This window comes from Sturnira hondurensis, unplaced genomic scaffold (assembly GCF_014824575.4).
Source record: "Sturnira hondurensis isolate 20B ecotype Veracruz unplaced genomic scaffold, ASM1482457v3 Scaffold0001872, whole genome shotgun sequence".
NCBI lineage: Eukaryota > Metazoa > Chordata > Mammalia > Chiroptera > Phyllostomidae > Sturnira > Sturnira hondurensis.
Genome location: NW_028074503.1, coordinates 32,906,311 through 32,924,513, shown reverse-complemented (window position 1 = coordinate 32,924,513; position 18,203 = coordinate 32,906,311). Strand labels below are relative to the sequence as shown.

General features: G+C 43.2%; 1 protein-coding gene across 1 annotated transcript in view; it reads right to left on the bottom strand.

The window, feature by feature from the left end:
* Positions 1 to 18,203, bottom strand: part of PHLPP1 (PH domain and leucine rich repeat protein phosphatase 1) — a 172,676-nt gene that overhangs the window by 66,080 nt on the left and 88,393 nt on the right. The window contains exon 3 of the mRNA XM_037035406.1: positions 15,902 to 16,027. Coding sequence (XP_036891301.1) covers positions 15,902 to 16,027 — 126 coding nt within the window. The remainder of the gene's footprint in view (positions 1 to 15,901; positions 16,028 to 18,203) is intronic.

The following is an 18,203-nucleotide window of genomic DNA, read 5'->3' as shown; positions in this document are numbered from 1 at the left end:
CTGCGAACCACATGATCGCGGTTTGATTCCCATTCAGGGCACATGCCTGGTTGCAGGCCAGTTCCCAGCAGGGGACTCACGAGAGGCAACTGTACATTGATATTTCTCTCCTTCTCTCCTTCCTTTCCCCTCTAAAGATAAATAAATAAATTTAAAAAATAAAAAAAATAAAACAGTGGAATAAAAAAAGGGCCATTAGCAGTCTTGGACGCATCTTTGATAATGTTAGATACGATCAGATTCCACTGCTTGCCTGCTATAAACTTCTTGGTTGTCTCCCGCCACCAAGTTCAGTGAGATGCTTAAAAATTCACTGTGCTTTACTTCTTGTAGGTATTCTAAGTAAAATCTACTTAATGTCTAAATGTTTATCCACATATTCCAAGCCTTCCTGGTTAAATGACCCCCCCCACAGCCAGAGTCCCAGGGCTAAAGACTGTGTGGGCCTGCTGGAGCCAGTAAAGCACTGGGCAACCTGCAATTCTCAAATGCCCTCTCCAGTATCTGGGCAACGGGGTGCCAGCTCAGGCCACTGCATAAGGCTGCAGCCCCACTCACACACAGGCCGCACCTTTTCTCCGGACAGAGGCCACAGGAATGTTGTTCTAACGTCTGATTCTCCCTCGGGCTCTTTACCTTCATCAAAGCTTTATCTATGATTGACTTGGTGCCCTTTTCTATCACCAACCCCCAGCTTTCTCTTTCCTAATCACAGAAGGCAGCAGGACATGGTCCTTAGGAGTGTGACTCTGGTGTCAGTGTGTGGATCACATCCCCGTTCCCCACTCAGGAGCGAACAAGACTTGGGAGAGACCAAGCTCCAGTGTCCTCGTCTGCACAAAAGACATCAAGATGACACCTGTGCCTACATGCCTGGCACAGAAGACACATTAAATAAAAGATGATTGCTAATATCATGACCATGGCTACTTCCAAAGAGAATGGTTCCCATCTTACATCCACTGCAACCCAAATTTTCCTGATGCTAAGAATGTATTCAGAATTAAACCTGCGCAACGCAGCCCGGGCTGGCGTGGCTCAGTAGACTGAGTGCCAACCTGCAAACCAGAGGGTCGTCCGTTTGACTCCCCGTCAGAGCACATGCCTGGGCTGCGAGCCAGGTCGATGGCAGGGGGCACTCAAGAGGCAACCACACTGATGATTCCCTCCTTCTCTTTCCTCCTCCCTTCTCTCGAAAAATAAATAAACAAAATCTTTTTTAAAAATCTGCACAAAACGTATTCTCCTGATGATATGTTGCTACAGGGATAATGGGGTGAAAAGTGCCTGGCAGGGACCAACTCCAAAGATTTTACAATGGAAGTCGGAGTTTGTATTGTAACAATTTCATCTTTCCTTGAATTTTGACTATTAAAGAAAGACAAGAAAATCCCCAACAAAGACAAATCATCCAAATAAACCAAAAGATGTGAAAAGAGCCAGAATTTAAACGGGCCCAAAAGGCAAGTGCAAATGCGCCACAGCCCCACGGAGCTCCCTGGCAGGGACCTGTGCTTAGGGCTGAGGCTGACAGTTGCACTGGGGAAAACCCTTCATTTAGAAATGTGTGCTAAGCATGCAAAGCCGCACCGGACCTTTGTTTCCTGACGTGTGGCAGTTCGAGACAGACACAGTCTCTGCCCCGATACGCACACCTCATGAGAGAAGAGAGGGCAATTACAGCACAGTGCCTGGCGGCGCGCACAAGGAGCGTGAGCCGAGAACTCAGGAAAGGGTTCCCGGAGGGCTCGATGTCCAAGTTCAAGTTGGAAACCTGAATGGAAATGGGTGTTTTTATCTGCCCCAAACCCCTTCCCCCTTCTCACTTCCTGTAATAACCCTTCAGACACGTGTGAAGCTGGTGACAACCGCGGCTGGAGCACACTGCCCAGGCCGGAGCAGGCGGAGGGCCCCGTCTGCCAAACCCACGGGCTGCTCCAGGGGAACTGGCATGGGACCCAAGACGGCCGATCAGAGCCTCCTCTGGGATGTGTACGTTCTGAAGCCAGGAGACAGAGAGGGCTGCAGTTAAGACGGATCGACTAGATTTCATACACACCAACATGGATTAGTAAAAAAAGGCAAGCTGCAGGATGTTATATACAGTATAATGCCACTTATGAAAAACATTTGAACACAACTCGCATATTCTGTAGGAACAGTTATATGGCCAATGAAGCTATAAACAGTCTGTCGGTCATGTGCCAAGTCAAGGATGATGGCCTCTAGGTAGGCGGGGAGGGAAATGGAAACAGGAACCGAGTGAAGGTCTGGAGTTTATCTTCGGTGTTTATTTCCACGAAGGAAAAATAGAACCTGTGACGGAACTGTGTCAACACACTGGCAACTCGGGGGGCTGAGACAAGGAAATCACAGTATCCTTTGTGGTGTGTGTGTGCAATTAGAAAAAAATGTCACTGCAAGAAAAGTATCACTGAGAAAAGGGAAATGATTCGAGAAACAGCAGGGAGAGGTTAAGGTAAGGGGAGTGCCCTGTAAGGAGGTCAGAAGGGTCAGGCTGAGAGTGGCTGCGGACCCTGCAGAGCCTTGCCAGTCACTGTAAAGACTGCTTTTTACGTGAGCGAATGAGAAAGAAGTTCAGGAAGGCTCTGGAAGGAGCCCCTGTCTCCACACTGGGGGCTGCGAAGGGCAGGATTTCCGCCTATTTTGCTCAGCACTCAGTAGGACCCTAGGGAGGAATCTTCTAGAAGGATGGCCACAGCACCCCTCACACCCTCCCTCTCACCAGTGTGCCTCCCACCCACCCAGGCTGTCCTTTCACGTGGAGATGACTTTGAAGAGGGTGGATTCTACTTCAACCGACGCATCACACTAAACACTCTCTATGGAAAACTAAGAGTAATGATTAAATGTCAAGTTGCATTTGATTCCGTTCCTCATTCTGGACCGCACGCTCCTCCCGCTGTGGGGAGGAAACCACACTGACAAAGTGACAACAAGCAAGAGCCGTGTGTGGGAGTCGGGGCAGCCGGGGGACCATCCACAGCGAGAGCAGAAGTGAAATGGGGACGGCAGTGGGCAGTGAGCTGGCCGGCTGACCGTGAAACTGCCACTGGCTGCACCTCTGCCCAGCCGGGTCCCTGCAACGAAGGGACCACTGAAGTGCTTCCACCCCGACCGCCAGGGCACGCAGGCTCCACCACGGAGAGGACTGGCTTGATTCCTAGTGAAAAACCTACCTGCTGGTTACCTGCACAGCAACTATTAAATCTAAGATCCTTCTCAATGTAAGAAAGACCTAAATAAGCCATAAAAATATATCAGAATGCTAGTCACACATGCCTCCCAGCAAGCAGCCTTTTATTATCCTAGCTTATTTTTCAAGCGGTAGCAATAACAGCAATAGAGCTAACATCTAGGGGATGCTTCAGTCGTGACAGGCACACTTCCACGTGCCCTAGACATAGTACTTACCCCTCGCAACAACTCAGTGTGGAAGGGACTTCTCACTCCAGAGATGAGGTTGAACGGAGTCACGCGGGGCGCCCAGGGTCATACGGACATGGCAGCAGAACTCTCGTCTGAACGAGCACCTGTGCTGTCGGTGACAGGCCGCCACGTCGGGGTCTGCACCCAGCGCGCATCTGACTCGAAGGGGGGCTCTTCTAATCCCACGACAAAATAACAACATAACCCTCCAGACCAGAGCAGAGACAATTAGATGGCACCCTTGGGTCCAGCTTAAGCCTTGGGAACAAAGACAGGGGACTGAGGAAGACAGGGGCCCTCCTGGAGAGAAGCAAAGGAGACCACCTGCTGACCACATACGGACTTCAGGGGATGGGGGACGTCCCACGGGGGGCACCCCTCCTCGACATCACAGGCTGGGCCCACTCCCACCTCACAGGGCTTGCCCACCTGGGCAGTGACGATGCTACCTGGTGAGCACCTCATTAAACTTTAAAAGGTTATAGGAAAGTTTAAAAGGAGGCTGCAGAAATTTGGCAAGAAAATTAAAGAAACAGGCATAGGTGGAAATCACCTCAAATCTATTACAGAAAGGAACTTCTAAAGGACCTCACGTTACTACAGAAAGTCCTTTTGGCAATAGCTACTATATTTTTATTACAACCCCAAACATCAAGAAAATGGAAGACAAAGTTGAGGCCCAGGCAGCTGGACACAGAGGAGAAGGGGCACAGGTCTAACCATGCGCACGCCCTACAGCTCCACCACTCCCTACAAGGTGGCCCGGAAAAGCCCCTGTGCCCGCCTGTCCTTCAGTTTCTCCACCTCTAAAGTGGAACAGGGAGTGCCCTGACCAACTGCGCAAGCCACTGTGCACGAAATGTGCTCACTTAAAGCTCAGAGGAGGCTCTGCAGACCAAGGATCCTTAAACCAACGACCAGAGCTGCAAGCGACAGAAATCTGTAAGACAAACAGACCACAGCACAGGCCGCCGCTCCTGCCACTGTGCAAGCTCACAGGGACCAAGGCAGAACCCTATGCTACCCAGCAGCCCACAGTCTGGGCTACCCACAGCCCAGACTACCAGTCAATGACACACAGAGGGACAGCGTTCAGGACGACTGGCTTGGGGAAATCAGGGGCAGTCTGAATTAACGACCGCACATTTTTTAAGGCTGATAATTTACCTTACAGTCAGTAAATTAAATGGGTTTTTTTTCCTCCCAGGAACATACATATGCTGGGAGGAAAATATACTGAAATGTATATTTCAGATATATGTATATGTTCAGATATACTGAAATGAACACGAATCCCAACCACCTGCTCAGGTTGTCTGTCTTCTTTTCCAAATGGCTCGTAAATGAGGACGAAAAAAGTTCCCCCAAGGAACACTGCAGGGCACAAATAAAAATAAGACAAAAAGTGAACTCTTCAGGTTACCTACAGGGCTTCCACACATTTCTAACACGCCCCTCAGCTCAGCACATTACTCAGTGCCAAATTCTAGGATGTTTGTGTTAAAAACGTCTGTGCTCTGACTCTGGCTGAGTTGTATTTCCACAGCAATCTATCTGTCCTGTCTCTAACCCGCCCCGCCATGCTCCCCACACTAACAGCTCCCCTCGCAACAGGACTGAGCTCTGCGTCACTCCCAGCATCCCTCATGCTCACGGAGTGGACAGTTCTCTTTCACAGGCAACAGGAAGCTCAGGGTAACATTCATTGTTTGTCCCCACTACACTTTAGTAAATTAGTATTTGTCCTTATTGTGTGTATGGCATGTTCAAATTAAGCAAAATCACTCTGAAAATCTTGGTTAAAGGAGCTGAAATAGCACAAATAATTCTGCTTGTATAAAGTAAAGGATTGTCGTAAGCTGGTGCTATGAGTCATTAATTGTTCTGGCGTGGCCTTCTGTGGCTTGGGAAATTATGCCCTGGCTACAGGGGTAGTCTCTGGGGAGTTGACTAGACTTCTGTAAAAAATTCCTGACCTCAGCTGACCGAGTTTTCATTTTCACTGTTTCTCCCCCAAGCCCCGCCCATGCTCAATCCAAATCCTTTGGGACGGTAAGGGGTAGGAAAATAGAACTTTAGTATAATACTTAAATTGAACAAAAATTCCCAATTTTAATACAATTTAAATTCTCTCACTGCTCCACAACATGCAGTCAATTCTTTACAAAAATTCTACAAAGATAAAAAATGCCTTAACTCGACCCCAGACATTTTCACAATGACATCTCATTTCTTGATCCTTTATTAACTACCATCTTATAAAATCTGCTTAACAAGAGAGGCAGAAAACATTCCTATAAAATTATATACATTAATAATGTCCTAATAGGAATGTATCAAGCCACCAATTTTGGACTTATTAAATCCTACTTAAAATTCTAGTATCTTACCACTTCTTTGCCTTAAATGGTATGAAAAACGACAATAAATAAAACATACAAATTTATATACCATCCTAAACCAGTAGAGATGATGAAATGGCAAATTCACGGAGACAAACAGCAGGAAGACCTGAACAGGCTATCATCAGTAGACAAAAATGAGAGGCAGGAGGAGTCTCTGGGGGCAAAAGTGTTTGGGGAAGAAGGGGCTATGATTTTAAGATTAGGTTTATTAAGACTGTAAAGACCAGCTGAAACATAGTTAAGGGACCCAAGAATAAGCGCATCCGGAAAGAGCTATAGGCTGGAAAAGAAGAAAACAAACAGAACAATAACAGACAAAACCATACGGAGACATCGAATAGGAGCTCTGTTGGCCAGGGCCGAGGAAGGGACCAGGATGAGTGACTCTTTCAACATACATTTACCATGTGCCTTTAAGAACCAGGCACTGTACTGGTACTGGAGAGACACACTCCTCGTCTTCAAAAGCTTGGGCTCTTGAGGACACAGACACCTAAACAACTGTAACTTCAGAGCCCATGTGCAATGGTGCTAGGAGAGCCCAGAGCAGAAAACAAACCCCAACCGTCTCAGTAACATTAGCGGCACCCACAGTCCCCTCACTCGACAAGACGGGTGGGCATTCCTGGCCCCTGTGTGGAGACGTGCACGGCGCCACGCAGCGCAGGCAGCGCCGCAGCACTCGTCCAGTGAGCTGCTAAAGGCCAGAGGAGATGGCAGCGATGGCCCAGTGCAGCCATTAACTGTGCCACGCTGACAGTTATCTCCCTCCACACACACAACCCCATTGTGTTTCCCAGTAACAACAGAAAAATAGAGCTTGCCTTGGGTGGAGACCAAATCTGAACTCAGAGTTCCTGCCTCATTTCCTTATTGGCAAAATGTGTGTAAACAACCTCTTCAGAAGGCGGCTACCTGAGCCTGTCTCTGAGGTCCCTCACGCAGCGTTCCCCAACGGCGGCATCTCCTTGGCACAAGACGAGGGGGAGCATTGCCAACCACAAAAACTTATATGCTAACTTTCTATATAGTATAATAAATAATATAAATACAGACTTAAAGAACTCTGCCACTGGAAATAAGCCACTTGTTTGGTAGGTAAGATACAAAAACCTCAATGCTCAAGTTCCAAATTTAACATATAAGATCAACAAATTAAACAGACTTCATAGATTTTTTTCAGATATTCCATCATTCCATACTTTATAAAACTATAAATAAGACAACTAGGTAGAAGAATGAAGAATTTAACTCCAGAGCAGAAGTAGAAAATGCAATACTCTGGATTACAAATGTAGGAATCATCCAAGACAAGTAAATATATCGACAATTTGATTTTTTTTTAGAGTGAGAGAGTCAGGTGGAGAGACAGAGAGAGAAACATCGATCTGTGGCTCTACTCATTCATATATCCACTCATTCACTTGTCATGTGCCCTGACCTGGGTGGGATCAAATCCACAACAGCACTGACCAACTGAGCTGCCGGCCGCGTACAGACGTGCTTTTAGGAGGGAAGGAAGCCTGGGAGTCCGCAAGGTCCTTTCCAAATCTTAAATTCTAAGTCTCTAAACTTATATGATGAGGAGGATTCAAGGATAAACTAAAGAATACGTCCAAAGAATTAACCAAATAATTATTAAGGCAATTATTCCACAAGTTATTCCACTTATATTACCTTTTTGTCCACTACTTTACAAGGGTCCTTCCCAATCTTAAAATAAGATGTTGTCACTTTAAAACATAGCTTTAAGTTCCTCACTTGAAACCTAAGATAGATTTTATTAAAGATAATAATCTACAAATAAAACCCACATGGAGAACACATTTCTTTCATTGGCTGAGGTCCTGACCCTGGAAGTGGAGCCCAGAAGAGTACCCAGCGCAAAGAATGAGCGGAGTGAGGATTCTCTCGGTGCCTCCCTTCCTCTCCTTGTCTCACCCTGCTTGGGACGGGGGGGGAGCNTGCCTCCCTTCCTCTCCTTGTCTCACCCTGCTTGGGGGGGGGGGGGGAGCAACAGCTGCGTAATTCTAACAGAGATGGAAGGGGGGTGAGGAGACAGGAGGAGAGAAGATGGAGATATACGGGACGAGCGAAAAAGGGTAAATATTTCAGTTGGCACTGTTTCACAAAAGCATGCTTCTTTTGTTATGATAGGGTGAGCAAACTAAGTATCTTTTTTATTTGTACAATATTGGATAAAAAAGAAAATAAAATTAAATGGTTTTAAACTGAAATGACTTCGAACTGGAGGGAAAGCCCCTTCTTTAGGACTGTGTTAACTAGGGTTTCAGAACCTGTAGTTACCACAGAAAGAAAGAAAAAAGAACAGCAGGAACTGGTGATGTGGAAATAAAATGATGAATAATTCTAACTGCAAAAAGATCATTTTAATATTTTCGCTATCAAAATTAATCACGGTTTTATGCATTACGAAAACAAAATTTAGTGCAATCCAAAATATTTCAACTTTAGCTCTGGCTGGTGTGGCTCAGTGGATTCAGTGCCAGCCTGCAAGCTAGGGGGTCATGGGTTCGATTCTCGGTCAGGGTACATGACTTGGGCTCCTGGTCAGGTCCCCAGTTGGAGGCGCTTAAGAGGCAACTACACTTTGATGTTCTCTCTCCCTCCCTACCCTCTCTAAAAATAAATAAAATCTTTAAAAAAATTCTTTAACTTTAGCTTAACTTCAAAGCAGAATCTGAATATCATAACCTGTTCTTTGCATCTATAATAAAGTTATGATTTCATAATGTGAATTTTTATGTAATAAACCCCTTACTATATTGGAAAGTTAGTTACAGTATTTGGTGATTTATAGTCACATTTCCACAAGAAAATAAATGGAACTAGCAGGAAACAGTCTAGACTAGCCAGCACTTTAGAGAAGTAGATTCTACTTTTTCCTGTTTCTCACCCTTCTCAGACATCTGTGATATGACATGCTACTTCTGACAGAGTTATGTCTTTGTGTGCACTTGACATCTCCTTGAAATGTCCTTTCCCCTTCTGTCTTTCTGTTGGACTCTGATTCAGCCTTCAAGGCTCAGCTTGCCTTTACTTCCCAGAAGTCATCCTGTACCCAAATAACTCATACACTGGATTTCCAAACTTTTCACTGTAGAATCAGTACAACAGCAACCTTCTTGCAGTGGGGTGCCACTTTGTAAGCTAAGACCCACGTCACTCAGAGCTTCAGTCCTACTTCAGATTCTACCACAGACTCACTAGTCTGTCCTTGATCAAATGGCTTGGATTTTTTAAATCTAAAGAATGGGTATGAAACGGCTTCGAAGTGAGGGTTTTCCCAAAAAGCAGATACTCTCAATACTCCATGGCGGAACAGCATTGAGAGTAAAGCGTCTTTACTAGTGTAATCCCGATGCAAACAAACAACCACAGCGCAGTCCCTAAGAGACAGGAGACAAAACGTGCTGACAAAAAGCAGCACACTCCCCCGACCTGCACTTCAAATTAGGGGCAAAGCATGTACAGAAGGTGACTGATCTTAAAGGGCTCCTTGCAACTAAGTCTAATGACACACATCTGCATGTTAAAGACCTCAGTCCTATTATACTAGAAGGCTGTGACTAAAGTGGTTAGTGAAGCATTATTTAAGTAATATCTGAATAAAATACTTTTTTAAGCACACAAAACCAAAAGTTCAATTGTGACTCACCACGTATCTTATTTAAAAGGTGCTATTTACTCATCATTTCATGTGATCTTTAATTCAGCCTGAAATGTGGCCCTGAGACTTCCAATCAAGATGGAGGTATAGGAGACAAGCTTTGCCTCCCTGTGCAACCATAGAAGCAATTATAGCCAGATCTCAGAACTAATTAACACCCAGAACCACCACAAAATTGAGCTGTGTGGAAGTCCAACAACTAAGAATTTAAAGAAGCCACATTTATCCAGGCGGGTAGGAGGGGCGGAGCCCAGGACATGGGTTGAGAGGTGGTAAGGCACTGAGAGGCAGTGCCGGCAGCAGACTGGATTGTTCCCACATTCACATATGGTAGGTGAAAATCGGGAGCCCCATGCCGGACCACACAGCCCAGGGTTCCAGCACTGGGAAGAGAAATCCCCCTTACCACTGGGGCAAAAACCAGTGGGGGTTGGGGCACAGAAGAAACTGCTGGGTTCTCTCCACTTAAAGGGCCCATACTGACTTCGAACATATACAAACCCAGTCTGGGTTTCACCACGAGGCCAGCATTTGCAAGGGTGCCAGATGCGTACAGGAAGTGGATGCAGTGGAGACAGGCTGAGTGCTGGGCAAGTCTCCAGAAGTCAGGCATAGGCACCGCCCCATCCCTGCGTCCTCCCCCACCACATAAAGAGCCACAGAGTGGTGAAGTGGGTTTCCCCACCCTGGCAATTAACCAAGGCTCCACCTCACACAATTTACAGGTGCCTTTGCTGTTACACAGGCCACTCTAAGGCAGGGAGTCAAAGCAGCTCTACCTAATACACAGGAACAAACACAGGGAGGCTGCCAAAGTGAGGAGACAAAGAAACATGGCCCAGATGAAACAAAAGAACAAAACCCCAGGAAAAGAACTAAATGAAACAAAAATAGTAAACCTAACAGATGCAGAGTTCAAATCCCTGGTGATCAGGAAGCTCAGAGAACTCACCGAGTACAGCAACAACATGAAGAAAGAAATGATGGTTACACTAAGTGCAATAAAGAAAAATCCACAGGGAACCAACAGTGAAGGGAAGGAAGAAAGCCAGGATTCAAATCAATGATTTGGAACATAAGGAAGAAATCAACATTCAACCAGAACAGAAAGAAGAAACAAGAATTCAAAAAATGAGAAGAGGCTTAGAAACCTCTGGGGCAACTCCAGATGTGTCAACCTCCAAATTATAGGGGTGCCAGAAAGGGAAGAGGAAGAACAATAAATTGAAAACTTATTTGAAAAATAATGAAAGAAAACTTCCCTAATTTGGTGAAGGAAATAGACATACAAGTCCAGGAAGCACCGAGAATCCCAAACAAGTTGGACCCAAAGAGGACAACACCAAGATACATCATAATTAAAATGCCAAAAGTTAAACATAATGAAAGAATATTAAAAGCAGCAAGAGAAAAGCAGAGAGTTACCTACCAAAAAGTTCCCACGTTAGCTGATTTCTCAAAAGAAACCTTACAGGCAAGAAGGAACCGACAAGAAGTATTCAAAGTCATGAAAGGCAAAGACCTACAGCCTAGATTACTATATCCAGCAAAGCTGTCATTTCGAATGGAAGGGCAGATAAAGTGCTTCCCAGACAAGGTAAAGCTAAGGGAGTTCATCATCACCAAGCCACTTTTACATGAAATGTTAAAGGGACTTATTTAAGAAAAAGAAGACCAAAAACATGAACATTAAAAAGGCAACAAATTTACAACTATCGACAACTGAATTAAAAAAAAAAACTAAATCAAACAAACAACCAGAACAGGAACAGAATCATGGGTATGGAGATCATTTGGAGAGTTATCAGCTGGGAGCAGGAAGAGAAAGAATAGGGGAAATGGTATAGGAATTAAGAGGCATAATTGGTAGGGGGATGTTAAGAATAGCATAGGAAATGGAGAAGCCAAAGAACTTACACATGTGGCCCATGGACATGAACTACGGAGGGGACTGCTAGAGGGAATGGGGGTGTAGCAAAGGGGGGCAAAGGAAAAAATATTGGGACAACCGCAATAGCATAATCAATACAATATATTTTAAAAAGGAAAAAAAAGAAATGTTCATATAATTTTTTAAAATGTCACTCTGATTTGCCCACATTATGCATTTTAAGGGTGAACCCAATATAACATCTTAACCAAAAGTTCACTGCAGTGATGTATTTTTCCAAAAAAAGAGATGGTCTAAACAACAGTGTGGTAATTGATGGGGGGAGAGGAGTATAAGGGGTCTAAATGGTAATGGGGAAAAAAACAATGAAGGTTAAGTAAAATACTACGGTTAAAACGGAAAGAAAGACCACAGGAGGGAGAGATAACCACTATGATAACCATAGTCACAAGAACACTCAGAAAGTCAGCCATCCACCCTCAAGGAGAGATACAAGCTAAGCGGCCTTAGGAAGTGTCAGTTTATAACACTGGGCTGTAGACATACATACAGCTGCCGCCCTCAGCCTCATACATGACTGCACCTCCAACCACTGTGAAAACATGCTGGATACTGAAATCTATGTTGAATCCTTTTTGACACTGCATATAATAGGGTGTTTACTGAATTTTTAAAGCATGGTGTGCATAAATATTTTAGGGATGACTTTAAGATAAATATGGTAATCCTCCCAAAGGAGCTATTTCCACATGATCTGCTAATAACATTCACCCAGAAACTAAAGGGACTGCCTTGGGTACATTTTTGGCAAGCAATACTAAATCCTAAGATTATGTTTAAAAAATAATAAGTATATAAAAACCCATCTTGATAGAAAATATCTAATTAATAATCTTTTGTAAAACTTCCCAAAATCAAATGAAACCAATCAGAACAAAGATTAACATTTTCTTGTAGCGAAGATCTAGAAGCATAAACTGAAAATAACTGTTTCCTTTAAATTAATTATCTAATTCATTTTAATTTCAAAAACATTGCAATTTGGTTCTTTTTGTCTTCCTACTGTGATTGCACGGGAATGGCCATTAAAAATCAGAAACTCAGATATTTCCTTCTGTTTTTAGTTTTTCCTCTTAGATCCTTATCAAAATGAATGAATCCTCATTTAAATATCAGGATACAAAGACAATTGTTCTGTGAATGTTCTGTTTCTTAGTAAAAAGAAAAAGAAACTATTTCCATAGGAACCCTGAGTGTGACTAAAATGGGTGACTTCCTAACCCTACATATGAGGAAGAGCAGAGGACAATGGCAAGGGGAAGCTGGAAGAAGAAGTGGCCCTGTAACAGTAAGGCTCCACCACCCCGAATTTCCCATAAGCACACACTCCCACACGGAGTGAGCTTCTCATCCTCTCTCCAACAGCCCCAGCCTACACTCCTGGATGCTGGATTAAAGAAAAAGATACTCTCATAGGATTATCCACAATACACAAAATCTAAAGAAGGGTATAGCCATATTTTACGCAGGAGTGTGTACCCAAGGAGGGCATTCTCTCACACACTTCTTTTATCACATCTAACCTCTTTAATCAACCCCTTACAACACACTTGCCCTTTAATTCACTAACCATAAGAACTAACATTTGTGTGTATCTAGTTTTTCAGATGGCAGAGAGGGAAGATACTGTATCTAAAAATCTGCTTTTACTAGAATGTTTAGCCCTTAGTCCCCCATTCCCGACTTTTCAGGAAGAAATCTCTCTTCCCGATATCTGCCATCCTTGATGACTATACCCCAAAGGATACCCCAAAGGGCTGTTGTGCTTGTTAAGACCAGAAGCAGATCTCCTGTTCAGATAATCTAAGCATGCTTGTGTCTTTATCGGCTTAAAATAAACATAAAAACATAATACTTGAAAAAAAGATTGGCCAATCAGTGATGACGGCAGTAATGATGGTCATGAAGTTACTTATTTATGTATGTATTGGTTTAGGCTGTCACACTCGAGTACACACCCAACTCACACACACAATGACCATTACATGCATATTTTATACAAGCCCTGTTACTATTATCTTTATTAAATGAAAAGTGTTAACACTGAGAAATCTGGATACTGTCACAGGACCAGTGAATGGCAGAACCCATGCCTGCCTTACTCTGAAACTCAAACTCTTTACCCCCACACCGTTCTGCTTCCCAAATATTCAGAGCCTTCTGAAGGGAAAGGAGGTTAAGGTTCTAATTCAAATTCACTCTAGTTAACACCAATTAACTACTACTTAACTATTAGTATCACTAGTAATCTAAGGCCATTAACACAAACTCACTCCCCCTCCTGGAAGCACTCACCCACACTTGCAAGTGTGAAGTGTAAACTGCAATCCTGAGTATGTCTGTGTGTGAATTACCTTCTGTGTATAGCTATGCTGCATTTCAGCCCATGCCCACCCAGCGCTTCCCAATGCAACACAATAATCAGTGAAATGGGGAACCCACACCAACCTTCCTCTCCCCGTCCCCCATCAGCATCGAGTTCTCCTGCCTCACAATTCTCCCCCGTCCCCCACCTTCCTACGGAGAGATCTGCACAGTCAGACTGAGAGCCTCGCTATAGGCACACTATCCTGTTAGACCAAGGAGATGGCACGCTGGCCAACCAGTGAAGACAGGATATTAACCCAGCCAACTACGACACTGACAATCACCAGCAACAAGTTCGAAATCAGTATTTTACACACCCTAGTTAAGACATATTTCATATTGTACCTCCTACACTTCATTCATTTCTCTGCTGTCTTTCCAGAAAGACCTGTATTTTGCCATAGTTTTGAAGGTGCAAATATAAACAGTCTAATTATGCTATAATTTCTGACTGTGGCTACACGTTACCCAGTTTAAGACCTACCAAGAGAGGGGATTGGACTTGCTCTTTGCTGTGTCCCAGTGCCTAATAAACACTTGCTGGCTTCTGAACAGTGACTCATCCTTTGTGTGAACGTTTAATACACAACACTACTAAACTCAGTACCTATTAATCTTATTTTTATTATTTGAATCAAAACAGTCCACCGTTGGTAAGCATGATAATGTATACATACTTGTGTTTATATACTTATCTGTATTTAAGAATTTATGCTTCTGATTTGTTCCAAAAAGAATGTAAAGCGGCTGACTATTCCACTGCATTTAGTCTAAAAGATCAAAACATCTCTATATAGGGCATTCTAAGAAATATGGGACCAGCGCTCCCCCCCAAACTGTCAAGGTCATGAAAACACAAAGCCTGAAAAACTGTCACAGAGCAGAGGAGACAAAGAAGATAGATGTACCGTATTGCCTCTAATATCACATCAGTTCTACAGGCAAGTCTGAAGGAGGCGTGCTGCCGTTCCCATCTTTCTCTAGTGGGGGTGCTGCCCTGCACATTTAGAACCTCAATTTGCCTGCTAGGCTGGCAGGATCTTCCACGCCCCACCCTAAACTCCGGCCACAGCGGCTCCTCTAAAAAGGGCAGAAACTACAGTCCCTGAGGGCGTCACATCCTCAGGGAGCAGAGTCTTGACCGGATCATTCACATGCAACCGGTATTCCAAAAAAACTCACTAGACATTATCCTCTAATTTTCTGTTGTACAAAGGTACTCCCTATTCGAATGACAAATAATTACATCATACTGCAGTCGGAATCATGGTGGACTTGGGTAAGAAACTGGATTGTAAATTCAAAAATATGACAGCAAATTCCATGGTAATGCTTTTGTGCCCTAGAGAGGTTTCATCATTTCACAAGCACACCCAAAACCAAGGCACAAAAGCACTGTAACCTCCATTTCACACATGATTCCATAAACATCATATAGAAACATTCTCACACACAGTACCTGTAATACCAGCATTTATTTATCTTATTAATCATGCTATTCTGGTTTCCATCACACACTCACACAGAAGTACATTGTTTCATGGGTCATGGTGATCTTGTTTTTTTTAAGGGATTATATAAAATGGTAAAAATAATTGAGACAAAAAAAGAAACCATTCAAAAGGCAGAAGTTGAAGATGGCATAAGATTAGACTCTGACAAGAAAAAACAGCAGACGAGGGGAAATTTGTGACCGTTCTCTGGGTGCTCTGTGGTTTTGCAGCCGTCCTCCCTGGGCCAGACTCACAGTCTCGGTCTTAATGTCCCTCATCCGCAACATCACTACAGTAATGCCAGTCTGCCCACCGAATGTTTTAAGTTTACACAAAACCTGGCAAATGAAACACAATTTTTTAAAAGGTACTTTTCAGCCAAAATGAGCTTTTAAAAACCTAAAAACTGCTAACTACTGGCAGTATCTGAAAAATAAAGTTTTGAGTATATAACCGTATTTGGAAACTGGGCAAAGCAGAAGGAGAGCAACCCTTTAGCCAACGAGAAGCCAAAGAGAAGACAGCTTGGGTAAGTGCTTCTTACCTTTGACACTTGTCGAAGCCACCTTAAATATTCCGTGAATGTATCGAAACAAATGTAGTAAGTCTGGCTCTGGGGTCCAGAGGAGCTAAATGCTAAACAGTGCTGGTGTCTTTTCACTTCTTCTACCTAGAAACACAAGCAGAGACAGACAAAACCAAGTCAGAAAGCAGAATCATGTGCGTGTTTCATTAACTACCCCTCAGATCATACGGGACGCACAGATTTGTATCTTTCCCTTTACATCCATGTTTCCATCACTTTAACACGTCAGATCCTGAGTCTGACCAACCAATCTGAGTTACAAGAAAACCAAAAAAGGGGAGCGTTATCCCCATGAAATCTCCCTGAGACAGTGACATTCTACGTCCTGTTTAAAATTGAGACAGACCCCTTTCTTATCTTTCTGAATCCTCACAACAGGAGGCCAATGTTCTGACTTCCTCTTGGGAAGATTTTTACTTAAGAATTTTTACATCAGGTGGATTTTTACTTGGAACTTTTGTATTACTCTGAATTACAATCTTCTTTCTAAAGAGCCCTGCAAGCAGGTTAAATCAGGTTTTTTTTGTTAATTTAAAGTGAAATTAAGATTAACCTAAAATAAAACCCTACTTGAGAACTTGCAAGTCCTAATAATGCAGTGATGTGGTCAAATGAAATTCCCAAGCACACTTAGCAGCAAGTTTCTGGCAGATTTTTAGAAAAATGTTTTACCACCACTAAATCAAGAACTGAAAAAACAAGAGGCCTAAATAGTACTATAACTATTTAAGAAATTGAATGAATACTTTAAAAAAGATTTTATTTATTTATTTTTAGCGAGAGGAGGAGGGAGGGAGAAAGACGGGGAGAAACATCCATGTGTGGTTGCTTCTCAAGTGGCCCCCACTGGGGACCTGGCCTGCAACCCAGGCACGTGCCCTGACTGGGAATCGAACTGGTGACCCTTTGGTTTGCAGCTCACACTCAATCTACTGAGCTATACCAGCCAGGGCTGAATATTTTTAAATTTAATTTATTTTTTAATTTAAGTATAGTTGGTATACAATCTTACATTGGTTACATTAGTTTCAGGTGTACAATATAGTGATGACACTTTTATACTTTACGATGTGATCACCCCACTAATTCTAGTAATCATCTGTCACCTTGTAAACTTAATCAATATATTTTTTAAAACTCTCAAAATACCAGGTCCACATGGTTTTACTGTTGATTTCTCCCAAAGCTACAAGAAACAAATCATTCCAAATTTGTGCCAACTCATCTACCAAGTAAAAAAATGAAGAAAAACACCCCAACCTATTCTACAAGACCACTATAACCAAAAATAGATCAGAACAGTAAAAGAAAGAAAACTTCCAGGCCAATCTCAGTCATGAAGACTTATCCTGAATAAAATGTCCCATCAGAATTCAGTAAGACAGAAAGAAAGTATCAAGAACAAGTTGGGCCCTGGTTGGTGTTTCTCAGTGGACTGAGCACAGGCTGCAAACCAAAGGGTCATTAGTTCGATTCCCAGTGAGGGCACATGCCTGGGTTGCAGGCCAGGTCCCCAGTGGGGCACGCATGAAAGGCAAACACACATTGATGTTCCCTCCCTCTATTTCTCCCTCCCTTCCCCTCTCTCTAAAAATAAATAAATAAATCATATCTTTCTTTAAGAAGTAAAAGAAAAAAAGAACAAGTTGGGTTTACCTCAGGAAAAGAAAGATGGTTTTGCACTGTCATAGGAACTGTGAAATTACTGATCACATTAACAGATTGAAGAAGACACCGCTATGATCAAGGCGCACTGCAGGAAAAGCATGCGGTAACCTGCACCACCGTTCATCACTCCCGGTACAAACTCTTAGCACACTAAGAACTCCAGTAAATCTCTTAAACTGAAAAGGGGTGTTTATCAAACATCTCAGGCAAACTTCAATGTTAATACAATATCATTATTAACCACATTAAAATCACTGATTAGACAAGTAACCACTGTTCCTTTTCAATACCATAATAGAGTCCTGGCCATTACAGTAAGACAGAGAAATGTATTAAGGAAGAAATTTAACTGTCATTATTTGAATATGACATGATTAGCTATGCAGTAAACTCCAAAGAATCCATAAATAGTAGAACAAATAAGAAAATTGAGCAAGGTGGCTGGACGTAAGTTCAATACTCAAAAGTAAACTGTATTTCCATACACTACAGAGAAAATGGCATTTAAACCAACCTGCATTGACAGAAATCAGGCACGTGGTTTCTCGGGAAAGAAGTGAGAGGAAAAGGGTGGGAGGTGAGGGCACAAGGC